This window comes from Stegostoma tigrinum, chromosome 2 (assembly GCF_030684315.1).
Source record: "Stegostoma tigrinum isolate sSteTig4 chromosome 2, sSteTig4.hap1, whole genome shotgun sequence".
NCBI lineage: Eukaryota > Metazoa > Chordata > Chondrichthyes > Orectolobiformes > Stegostomatidae > Stegostoma > Stegostoma tigrinum.
Window position 1 is genome coordinate 50,625,409 of NC_081355.1, and position 13,306 is coordinate 50,638,714.

The 13,306-nt window shown below is 39.9% G+C and overlaps 1 protein-coding gene across 1 annotated transcript; it reads left to right on the plus strand.

Annotated features, from left to right (window-relative positions):
• The first annotated feature begins 7,878 nt into the window (after nucleotides 1-7,878).
• Nucleotides 7,879-12,999, plus strand: irx1b (iroquois homeobox 1b). Its single transcript, XM_048524503.2, has 4 exons — nucleotides 7,879-8,286; nucleotides 10,633-11,626; nucleotides 11,857-11,926; nucleotides 12,198-12,999. The coding sequence occupies exons 1-4, from the start codon at nucleotides 8,056-8,058 to the stop codon at nucleotides 12,250-12,252; spliced, it is 1,350 nt and encodes a 449-aa protein (XP_048380460.1). The 5' UTR covers nucleotides 7,879-8,055; the 3' UTR covers nucleotides 12,253-12,999.
• Nucleotides 13,000-13,306: the final 307 nt, after the last annotated feature.

The following is a 13,306-nucleotide window of genomic DNA, read 5'->3' on the forward strand; positions in this document are numbered from 1 at the left end:
TATCTATATGTATTTATACATTCATATACCTTTGAAAGATATTTCCAAAAGCAATATATTGAAGAAAACGTTTTTTTTAATTTCTGAATTAAACCATGGCTTTAAAAAGCTACTGGAAGCCCTAAAATTCACTGAAGTAGACTCTACGTGTAGAAATCCATTAGTGTTTTATTAACTGTTTGCCTATTTGTTTGACTACCCAATACATACCTATCGAATACAACCTTTGTCTCATACGTTGCAGGAGCAAGCTGAACACATTATGGGCACATGCGCCTTAATTTCTGTTTTGTCTGATTAGCTCACTGGCTAGAAGCACCACCACCAATGCATTTTAAACCTTTATCTTCACGTTGTGTTGCCAAGAAGAGCATAAAGCGCAATAAACTGTATTTGTACTCCTCTCGATATAGGTTAGTGAATATCACATAAACCTGTTCAACTCAGGAATTGACTGTGAGGCCTGCATGGCATTCTTGTGGTCCATTCTATTTTCACCCTTGAAAAAGCACATTTTATGATGAAGTCTGTCAACATCATTTTACGATGCCTCGGAAGGGGCAATGATAGCCGGAGAAACGCTAAGGATGCGTTTTGGATTAATTTGTGACAGGGTTGGGGGGTATATTTTGCAAAGCCTGCTCAATGTATCTTTGGTGATTGTATTAATCATTTCACGGTAGCGTGCACCGCATTAAGCAGATACATTGGTTCTTGGGTTGGGGTGAAGTGCGCAAAGACAGGACAGAGGCTAATTCATATTGTACATAACAAAATGTATAGCACAGAAAAGGAGCTCAGACGGCATAATCCCCAATGCCCCTAGACGCTGTCAGATGTACACTACTAAATAATTAAAAAAAACACCTAACGAGGGCAGCACAATGTCAAATTCTCTTTGACCTCTTCGATGTTCATCATTCCTGGACTCCTCTCAAAATGCTAATCCTTAATGTGTTTAAGGAAGATTGGCTCCTTAATATTTAATATTTTACCTGAAAGGATAATTTATCTGAAATTCGCTCCACGCTACCAGTACTTTCTTATTGTACAAATCTTTGGAGTCAGCAAGATTTATCATAGATCGGGCGATAAATTTCCAACAGATCAGCAACACATGGATGCATCAGAGGACACAATATCTATTTTATATAAGAGCAGTAAATTAGTACAGTCAGCTATAGCAGGAATGTTGCAGTGATGTTCTGGTCTGACTACCCTCCCTGAAATAGCAAATATATGGGTCATGCATGGGGATCTGAGAATCGAAAGTACTAGTTTCCGCTGTTTTTCTTTCCTCAAGATACTTTTAAAAAAGCAAAGGGTAGGGTGGTGGGCAAAATTTTGCGGCCCAGCGCAGACTGACACATATTTTGAAAAGCTTTGCGTCTTCATTGACAATCCGCTCTGTCTGAACAGTGCGAGGGCACAACTCGCTGGCAATTGAAACGGCAGTCGCCTGAGTAATCAGTAATCATTTTAAAAATTGAATGTCACTAATAAACACGTCATTAAAGAAAGCGTTTTGCGTTCGTTCTGCTCCACCAAGGAATTTAAAGGTACGATATTGAATCCTTTAAATACATGGGCAGATTTGATTAAAATTAGTTTTGTCAGGCAGCGGAATATGTTTTCAAGGTTCTATCCTTCACTTAATTATTAAAACCGATGCATAAAATTCCCTTTAAGAGCATCCGATTTTGGATTTGGAAGCATGAGGTGCACGTTGGCACGGCATGTGGATTGCAAATGTGTAACTTGTTAGGAGTCTCAATAGAATTAGGAGGCAGTGGTGAGGTTTGGGGGGTGGTGTAAAGGATAATCTGGAGAGAGGAAACTCCCACGCAGTGCTTTGATCTCCTGGCTGTTTCAAATTGACAGCCTGGCTGAATTGCGTTTGGAAAGGTGCAGCGCGCTCGGCGAGTACTCGAAAACGGATACATAGGAGCTACACCTGTACTATAGGAATTTACGATACAGTCATTTCCAGACGGAATTGATTGCCGCCTACAAGTACAAACAATTTTTTTAAAATGCACAGGCTGAACCCTCCAGGACAATGAAGAAATAAACTGACATACAACTGCAGCTGGCGAGAGCAATTGCGTCGACGCCCAGAGCCAAATTATAGTAACACGAAATTACAAGCCATGGGGAGAGAAAAAAAAAACTCTCACATGGCTAATGGTAATTAAGTAAATCCGTGACCAACTTGCCGCTTCCCGATTGGCAGAAAAAAAAGGTGAGTTTATACATCGTATTCACAAATAACTCCAAAACGCCAATTAATAATTACCGAATTGCAGCTTTTTAAAATAGCTTATCGAATCGTATCATCAGCAGCTAAAATTGTATGTTTGTTGGCTTTACGTTAGCTATGTGCATTATATTGGCCGTCAATCATACTGTCAGATAATCTTGGGGATGGGTGTAGAGGAGGAGGGTGAGATGCACAAAAGCAAATTACAGTTTCGATGAAGAGTCATTGGTCTCGAAATGTTAACTTGGTTTTTTTTCTCTCCATAGATAGTCAGACCGGCTGAGTTTCCCCAGCACTTCCCGTTTTCATTCCAGCTCTCCAGCATCCGCGGTACTTTACCTTTATTTTAAGGTGATACGTCTCTACTTAGTGTTTACAAAGCCCGAGGTTTAAAGTGGAACAAGGAGTTATATATCACAGCAAATGAATGATAGAAAAAAATCCTGGATTTAACACTTCCAGTGAACTATTATTTGGAATTAAAATCTTAAAGGTTGGCAACTAAACTTTCAGTATTTTGAAATGGGCATCTTCTATTGGCATTGAAATGCGGAAACCGGAAACTTAAGTGGGAAGAACTCTTTTTTTTCCTCCCTCCCGACAGTGATGTATATACAGTTGTGTATGCGAGTCAGAACAGATACCCTCTTCTTCCCTTCAGCTTCTCTTACGCGTTATCACGAGCTGCTTCTGTTTGCCAATCGTTCCTGCAAAGATGTGAAACAATAACGATTCTTTAGCCAGCACCGTCAATCAGGATCACGTCCGGGAACTGGCCACAACACTGACAAATCAGACACGTGGCGAAAAGATCTTCCCTGCCACCCCCACCCCAAATAAATCCAGGCGAAGCAGCCTAGCAATACCAATTGCGAGGCGAAAGTGGTTCCATCCCTCCCTTAGTGAGGCGTGTTTGAAATACTGACCATATTATCCTCATACCTAATGCAAAGCTACATTGCAAATGCACGTTAATTTTTATCAGTCAACATATTCAGATATGCTACAAAACGCCTTCTGTAGTCCAGACGCGGAGTTCACTGACGCTATACACCACAAACTTCTTGTTTCTAATATCTACCATTAGACACTTGAACACGCACGTCTAAAGATATATAACACTTGTTACCTGCACAACTCTGCGCACTTGTTCTGAAGTCCACGCTGCCAGATTATCCTGACATTATTTCTGAAAGCCCATGTCACTGCTAACTGGAATTTGAAAGGGCCAAAGTCTGATATGTAATCAGTGAATGTAATGATTATTGCTGAGCCGCATGCTTACTCAACCAGGACTGCCACTCGTCACTTCTACGGTTTTCATCGGTTTCCATTCATTACAAAAGCCGATAAAAGTTTTTTTTTAATGAATCAAAGCAAACCACAATCGGACTTTCTTTTCTACTTGGATCATTGGGATCTTGAACATATTCTTCCCCTTTCACTGATCAGTGTTGTCATAGCTTTATTTTGAACAACTTAAACAAATGGTCATAGTTTGGTTTTGTTAAATGGTAGTTTATGTCCTTCCTGGGAAGTGCCTCTGCTCGTGTAATTATTTTTAAACACATTGTATGACTTTAAGTTGCTTTATTTCTCTTTCCCAGCCACATACTACCTCAACTGTTGTCACCGCCCCTGTCTGCAGCTTGAGCTATTTGCAGTCACCATCACTGTCATCGCCAGCTTCTGAGAACGCAACGCTTTATCACTGCCATCTCCAACGCCCAAGAATTATTTCCAACAAGTTCGCAGCTCTGTCCCCGCAGCTAGAGATGTGTTTCGCTGATTCCCATCGCTCCCCTCTCCCGCTTCGGGTCATTTTAGCAGAGTCTCAACCTTGCTATCTTTCCATTATTGCTTTCAGTTTACTTGAATGGATCATAAATACTGCATTGTTATCAAGTTGTTCTTTAATTAATTTTGTGATAATACTTCCCGCATGTTTATCAACACGGCGAAAAGAAAAATGTTATCCTTTATCTGCTTCACAACACTCCACCCCATTTGACTAGAGATTTGTACTTTAAGACAGGTCAAGCAGGAGTTTTCTGGTATTGGAAAGCTAGGAGAGAATTGGACAATTATCCGAAAGGATAAAAATAAATCAAGACTGATGGGAAAATACGTAAGTTTGGGCCTGGATAAGTTGTTCTTTAGAGAGCCGCCACGGGCACGACGGGCCGAAATGTCTTGCACGCTGTAGCCATTTTATGATAAAATATGTACTTATCTTTTTTCATCTATATAGATATGCAAAACAATCTCTAAATACTGTTACTACATGTGCTATCGAATAAAACCAACAAACTCACGCGTGAACAACTTCCACCGTTACACACCTTAATGAGAAAACCTTTTAAACAATATATTCATATTTTGCTTTGCTACTATCTGCAAACGAAGTCGTTAGTAACTTTACCTTTGTCTATCATCTATCAGTCAGACAATATTAACTATCCATCTTTCATACAATGAAAGGCCTCAACCATTTCTAGCTAGCTACTCTATTCTCAGATGATCCTCCCGGGCCCTGCTTTAACATGATACCTAGGTACCACTTCACTGTTTGCTTTCAGAAACTAGAATCTTGCGTCCAGGGAGCGCATCGGAGGCAATGGAGGTCCCTCTGCTTTGCCTTTTACAAGTTCTCTATCATTCCTCGTCTACTTGAAGCTCAACCGTCTTACAAATGTTCTTTGATACAAGTTTCGTCTCCGTTGCTGTTGACACTAACCACATTTCAGAACCACGCGGTAGTGTGACGAGAACAATACATCTTTGTAGCCTGATCTTTGTTTTGAGACCGAAGTGCCGAAGTCATACTTCCTCTAGATATTCAATCTATTTTGCCAATTCTAGATGACGATACTTTCCAAGAATAGAAGGTCAGAGCATTATTTCAAAGCAGGGGAGTAGTCTCTCTGTTAAAAACTTGAACTTCTGTACTAATTGGTATGAAATATCGGTTTGATTCAACAAACACTTCCTTAAACATTTGTCTTAATGTTGTTTATGCTTGATCTTGCTTACATTGCCAGCTTTCAAGTTACCGGTCCTAATATTATGCGAACTGTCTAGATTCTCTACCGGTACTAATATTATGCGAACTGTCTAGATTCTCGAGTCTCTGCCATATACCCCATCCGATCTCTTACTCTTCGATTCTTGCCAAGTGGTTTGTTAGCTTACGTCAGGACAGCAAGGCACATCCTTGATAGTATTGAATTTGAGCCATAGTGTTGTTCCAACCATTACTTAAACACATCGAATTCCACCATAGCACTGATTAATACGCCTAGATACTTTCTAGAAAAATTAATACCACTGTGCAGTCCACCATGTGTGTATCTATCTCAGCCTTTTCGAAATTAACTAAGTTAGTGTTAAATTTAACTATTATCTTTGCATATTCTTCTTGGTGCATAAACATGATTGTTGCAAGAGTTCTTCGCGCGTTTTTGTCTGCAAATTTACATTTACACAGTAAAACAATTTTAAGCGTTTTTCCTAAGATTGCCAATAAAACCACTTAATATCAGGTACTGCAATTTGGTGTTTTGTTTTCTCCTTTTGTTGGTACACATTGCCTGAGGCCTTTATTTCATCGGGGTCTTATTTTAGATGGACACATTTTCCCTTTTGCCATGATAGTCCCCATATTCCCACAATCTCTGGTGTGATTTGGTTGTGTTTTTCATTTGTTTGGGTTTTCTTTGCGTCATTCAAGTTTTTCAGTTTATCGACGCTTTTAATTTTAGCTCCATGCATATACAACGCTGGTAGATTGTCAAGATGTCTTTTCTGTTTGGTTCGCCCAAGGTAACGAGGGTGTTCCGATTTAATTGAGACAATATCAATATGAAAGATAAAACACCGAGAGAAAAAAATTATATCAGTCCTTCGTAGAACATACAGATAATATTACTTTGCATGCACATTGGGCGCTCTGGAATATTCTGCAATTATCTCCGATGTGAAGTTACGCATCATTTGGGAGAAGATAAGGAATTTGATAAGTATGAGGTTAGAATGCGATGAGAGTTTAAGTGAGATGTATCAAAGAAGTTCCATGTGATTGATGGATGTACTAAGTGGCAAAGTTGCCCTGCGGGTGGGCGACGATCATCTAGGTAAGTTGCGAGGAATCAATTGGGTGTAGGCTACACACGGACCTCACAACTGGTCTGAGGTGAGACCTGTGACGCCGTCAAATGTATTTCAGAATAACAACCTGAATTCACAAGACCCCGAATTAATGTTCAGCAAAGCAACACTGGACAAGTAAATCCCAAGTTAACCAAAGGAATAGAATTATGTGTGTATTTAAATGTGTTTATAATTAGTCACAGGTTTAGTTATGGAATTAAGTCGCTACCATCTTCACTCGTTATTTTGTAAACAGTTTTATTTTATTTCTAGTAATACAATCCTTTCAATGTAGGACCTTCCGCTTTTTAATACTTTTGCTCGGAGGTTGAGGGGGAGTGCGGGGTGATGAAGGACCTTCTGGATGACATTCAATATTAATAAGTACAAACTGGGTCAAGTTGTGATCTTCCGTATTGAGCTATTACAAATTCTAAAACTGGAAATGCCTTTTGACGCAAATTGCACCGTAGAGTCTGCGTGGGAAAGTGTTGACAGACCTTATTTTCTAATAATCACGTAAATAAATTATTGGAATGTATCACTATTTCAAAATTCCATTGCGATACTGGGCACAGGCGTTTCTTGCCGCCTTCTCCCGCCAGGTTTTTGAAGCAAACCCTCCATCCCTTCGTTTGTCTGTAAATAGGATAGTTACCGACTCAGAAACGGGAAAAGGTGATCAGACAAAAACAAAGTTCCAATTTCTGGCCTGTCCCGATCACTTTCTAGAGTCTGCACTAGTTTACTCAAAATCGCAAATTTTGCTTTCCTATGGACGCCGGCCCTGTTAGTGCGGGAAAACAGCAAAAATAAAGGCAGCAGTTGTGAAAGAAAGATTACAGCAAAAATATATACAAATGACACATCGAGAAGTAAAAACAAAAACCGGCGCTTTTCTTCACTGCTAATCCCAAACACACTGACAATCCGGTCTGTTTAACGATGCATAAATAATAATTCCTGGTATTCATTATTCCATCGGTGCCTTCATGCGGACCGCCATAACACCGACACCACAATAAACGCATATCTGTTGTAATAATGATCTATCTTTTTGATTTTTAAAGTCAGCTCATTTTCAGCTCAGTACAGTGTAAGATTAATCTATTTTCCCTGCTTATATGACTAAGTTATGCGTGAATAATAGCTCTTGGTTGGTGCAAGTGTTGACACTTGTTTTATTGGGGACTAGAAAACAATCCGAGAGGTTGTACAAAAAAAGGACAGGGGACGGTTTAAGGGGTGGGGGGATAACAGTGTTGGACAGCTGTAAAATCATGTAGACAGGTTGTCGTACACCAGTGGGTGCTTCACTGAATAGATCCGAATGCAAAACATTTAACACAACACAACACAAAGTGGCCCAACCGTGCGAAGCCACATGTTCCAAACTAGGAGGGGCTTGCTGCTAAAGTGACCTGTCAGTCAAAGCATCAACTTCAAATGATATCTCCGGATCTGCCAGGACCTATGGGCAGACACATCAGTTGGAGTTGAATTGGCGATCAGTTCGCTTTACAGGGAGATTCTGCAGGCTAGGACAAAAAGAGACGGGATTTGGAGGCGACCGGGAGCGACTTTTTCTATCCTATCATTTTTGCCTTTTGCTGTGTTTTGAGTTCGTGAAGATCTCTTCCGATGAGATGGCCTTCCCTCAGTTAGGGTATCCTCAGTATTTAAGTGCGAGCCAGGCTGTGTACGCTGCCGATCGGCAGGGAGTGCTGGCTTCTTCCCGAGGAGGAGCCGAGCTTGGGGCTAGCCCCACCGCCGCTGCTGTAACCTCGGTACTTGGAATGTACGCAAACCCTTACACAGCCCAGAACTACAGCGCTTTCCTCCCCTACACCACCGATCTCACCATGTTCTCCCAAATGGTAAGTGCAATCAGCATTTTACCACACTTTGTACGGACCATTCTTAGCGAAATGCATGTAAAAAAATGGCTAAAGTAAAGTTTAGAAAAAATGTCTCGTGCGCAACCCCACAAATATGGAAAAGACCTGAGGTGAGAAACATTTTTTTTCGGAATTTTAATCAAAACCATCTATAGTTATAGCGCCGAGCTTATAGAGCAACGAGACATTATCTGGCCGCTCGTGCACTGCTGAATGTTATATCAGTATTTTTTAGTTGAAATTAGTGCCTTAAATGTGATGTAAACGCTCAAGAACCGCTGTTCCGGATTGCAGTGCGAAAGCAACATTAGGCCTGTGGGTAGAGGAAATTAGAAACCAGCTTTTAAAAGTTTGACATTCTCTTTCGTCCGGCCATATTCCCAGTTCTTTTTGTTAACACCGCGCAGGGGCATGTTAGAAACTCTTATCGTTGTATTTTCTGATTAAACGTGGCCACCTTACCATACCCGACGATCATGGCAGCGTCTGTTGTCTTAGTATCATTTTGGGCGAGCTAGGCCAAAGTTGTCTGAGTTTCGGTCAAGACTGCAGTTAATATATGCAATCCGCAACTGAACGCAGAGCTTTGTTTTAACCTGTCATATCCACACGATACAGAGAATGAAGGCACCTCACTTTATTTTGTGCGTCACATCATGCGACTGAAAGGGTCTCATTTATTTTGATTATTCCAATTGCAGATGTCAGATAGCACGGGTTAGAAAATGCAAAAAAAAAGGCTTGACAATTAACCGTTTCCATATTGATTTTATAACCTTCAAACTGAACGATAACTGCAAATTCGGGTTTTACATAGATTTACAGGGATGGAAATCTTGTCATCATATGTCGAGACCGAAGAAGTGCAAGGAGATTTTTTTTGAGATTATCCCAGACAATTGTCTACAAAATATTGAATGGTGGCCACTGATCCTCTAGTTTGTGAAGATTTCCTGTTGGCTTGATAATAATTCAGACGTCCTGTTCATTCTGCTCTTGGAACAGATAACAGGCACTGTTGAATTTAAATTCATGTAGCCTTTCCAGAACAGTTAAGATGGTATTCTTTTGATCAAGTGTCTTTGGAGTCATCATACAACGCCATAAGCACATAATACAGAAATGTAAATGGTCGTCCCAAATCCTATCTAATACAGGGTGAAAGTTGTCCTCTGCCAAACTAGAAGAGCACAGTGCATCTAAGCAGAAAATAAAGAATTAATATAAAGTCTTCCAAGTTTATACTAGTTAAAACTTGCAAAAAAACTAAACATAATTTGCATTTCTGAATATCAGTTAAATATCCATAAATAGACCGCTTTCTTTTGCATTATTGACACTGCAGCCACATCAGCGTGAACTGAATTATGCAATTACTTCCAACTTTTTAAATTTAACATGGAATATCTTTTCAAGGGGCAGAAATAAACTCGGAAACACCCATGTAAGCACAGTCCAGAGATTTAAAAATACTCCTTTACTTCCCTCTAAAATGCCCATGCAATGTTTGATTTGTAACGCTGAAACGCAAATCATGAGAAAAGGTCTCCTTCATCTCATCTTCCTCCCGCATAATTTACTTTTGAAATCAGTCACTTGATATTGAAAAGTACATTGTTTCAACTGTTTAAAAGCATGTTTTGGAAGAGTGAGTCTTCTGAAAATTAGGTGGTTGAAATGATTGGCTCAATATTTTAACACAGCTTTTGCAAAGCTTTACATAACCAATTACAAACAGAAAACATGAGATAGAATGTTTGGCTTAGATTCTACTCCTGAAATTTAAACCTCCGTTAAAATGTGCATGACATTACAGCCCATCACTTACATAATTTAAATTTGTAGTGACGGTCTTTAATATTGAATGTAGGTTTTCTAATAACTAATTCTAAAATTTCTACTTAAAATTCTGTGTTTTGGTCAGTGATAGCTATATTACATGTATTTCGCTGCAAATGATATTTGGCAGCTGTTTTAATAAATGTGGATTTATGTTGAGTTCGAGTTTAAGTTACAAAAGTTTGGTCTAATTATACAGTTGTGGCGACATGATTTCTCTTTTGCTTGTCTTGTAGAAAGTTTTTTTATTTAATTTAATCTTTTTTAAAAAGTGCTTCAAAACGTAGCACTAATTCCTGAGAAACCCAAATTGAGATTTGAGGACACAGCGGTGTTCCATAACGTTGATTGTTTATTGTGTGTCCTATTTTCGCGACGAATTCTCTCTACAAATGGCCGACTGCAGACAATGTATGATACAACCTGACCTTGTTTTAACTTACTTTCCTTTCTGCGTTCTTCTCCCTTTGTGTGATTTCATTTCAGGGATCACAGTATGAATTAAAGGATAACCCTGGTGTTCACCCGGCAACGTTTGCAGCACATGCGGCTCCTGCTTATTATCCTTATGGGCAATTTCAGTATGGAGATCCTGCCAGACCCAAAAACGCAACCCGGGAGAGCACAAGTACGCTCAAAGCCTGGCTGAACGAGCACAGGAAGAACCCTTACCCGACTAAAGGAGAAAAGATCATGCTGGCCATCATCACGAAGATGACCCTGACCCAGGTCTCCACCTGGTTCGCCAACGCCAGGAGGAGACTCAAGAAAGAGAATAAAATGACTTGGGGTGCTCGGAATAAAAGTGATGACGGTACTCTCTACGGCAGCGATACTGAAGGGGAAAATGAGAAAAAGGAGGAGGATGAGGAGATTGACTTGGAAAGCATCGACATCGATAAAATTGACGAAAACGACGAGGAGCAAAGTAATGAAGAGGAGGAGGAAAAACTGAACCTCAGTAACGAGGAGGAGAAGGCAGACATGGAGAGGGAGCATAATCGAACATTGCAGGGATCTGAAGGTGACAGTAAAGCAAAGGAGACGGACAGAGAAGATGGAAGTATTGCTGAAAACAATGGCACCAGGGGTGTATCTCTAGCACAGGGAAATTTGCTAATCCCAAATCATAGTAAACCCAAAATCTGGTCTTTGGCAGAGACTGCAACCAGCCCGGACAGCGCCCAGAAATGTTCCCCGTCCAGCCACACGCCGTCGACCATTCAGCACCCAGCTTTTCTCTCAAACCACGGACTCTATACTTGTCAGATCAGCAAGTTTCATAACTGGACAAACGGCGCTTTCCTGGGCCAGAACTCTTTGCTAAATGTCAGATCGTTTCTGGGTGTAAATCATCATCATCATCATCATCATCATCATCCACAACATCCTCAGCAGCAACAGCCTTCTGTGCTAACAGCAGCCCTGGGAGCAGTGAGCAATGAAAAATCAACAGACATCCCCAGCCCAAAACACACAGGTATTTTACACACAACCCTCCAGTGAGCTTTACATTTTTAATGTTATGTATTCAGCTCTCAACCTATGCCAGATCTGACGGCTTCCAGCAATGTTACTGAGCTTCAAAGGACAAACACAACCGTTTTCTACCCCCCCCCCTCTCTTTCTCCCTAAACTTGCATTTTAACTTCAAAACTCAAATCATGTTTTTGCCGAGAGACTGACCGGAATATTTATTTCCTTTTCCAGAAGGAGAATGCATTCCAGGCGAATCTCCATCACAACCGCTAAAAATATCATTTCAGCCCGTAAATGAAAGGTGAGTATTAATGATTAACGCAACATTTTTTTTAAAAAAGGGCAGCTAGGTCGCAAGAATACACTGCATTCTGTACAGTATACAACGTTTGTAGTTTGTTTATTTTAAAGAAAACGCTTTGGGAATTATCCGCCAATGTTTATACATTTAGTGATAAAAACGTATTTACTGAGTTTGGAATATTTATTTTGGTCTTTTTGAGAGGCATAAGTGTTTACACAGTATCTTACAAGACTGGGTACTGAAATGTTTGTGCTTTTATACTTTACAGCTCACGGCCCCAGCAGGAAGGAACACGGGTTCTAGCAACCATCTCTTCCGTCTGAAGAAGTGTTACCGTTGAAAAAAGATTTTTTTTTACAAAAAGCTAATTTTGCTTCAGTTTTCTTGCCGCAGTGTCGAATACAAAGTCCCTTTCAAAAACTTGACAAATATGGAACGATTTGTTTGACATTGTAACATATCTGCACGTGTTATTCTAATTGATTTTTTTTCCTGACTCGATCATTGTTGGTTTGGTAATTATTTTCCCACGTTCCGTGTTTTTTTATGTATATAGAGTGATTATAATTGTAAATAAGCGCGTGAGCAGAACTTGTCAGAATCATATATTTTTGTCTAATAAACTGAAGAAATTAGATCAACCTCCTATCTCCACGTAACCTTACGTGACTTTGTATTGATTTTCAAAGCGTCACATTTTGCAGGATTTTGAAAGGAATGGCAGTGTATTCAGGATGGGACGCTGAAGAAAACAGCCAGAACTTATTTTTGAATTCATGGTTTTATTGCTGCTTTCCTGACTATTTTATCTACAACGCAACATTAATACTAAAGGGGAGGGTACGAGAAATTGACATTAAAACACTGTTCCAAACTAAAGTTGCGATCTCAGCAAAGTAAATGTCCCAGTGTTTATTCTCCTGGTCCCCTATGAAACCAATCAGTGACCTTTAAGGTGCTACTAACTCGACAGATGGCTGCTCCTGGTGGAAAAGGGGGAGCTCAATGAAGCAAACAGCTGCTAAAGCAATTAAAAAATAATATGGCAAGTCTGTGTCCAAACAGGGAGGTGGGGGAAAAGAAAAAAAAGACAGGCTCATCACGGATCGGAAATAATAGCGTGTGAAATAAAATAGTTACAAAGAGTCGCGGCAACGAATATGGATTGCTCGGCTGATTTCAATTCATTGGGAATAACGCTCTATCCTGCTGTCTGACAAGCACAAAAAACCTTCCTTCCGGGCGATAAAGTTGCATTATCAACAGTATTTAGGCACATACGCCATTTGAATGAGGTTATGCAGAAAAATATTATACTTGATTCTAATGTCTTTATATTCTACGCATTTTTAAATAATATTTAACGAAAATGTTTTT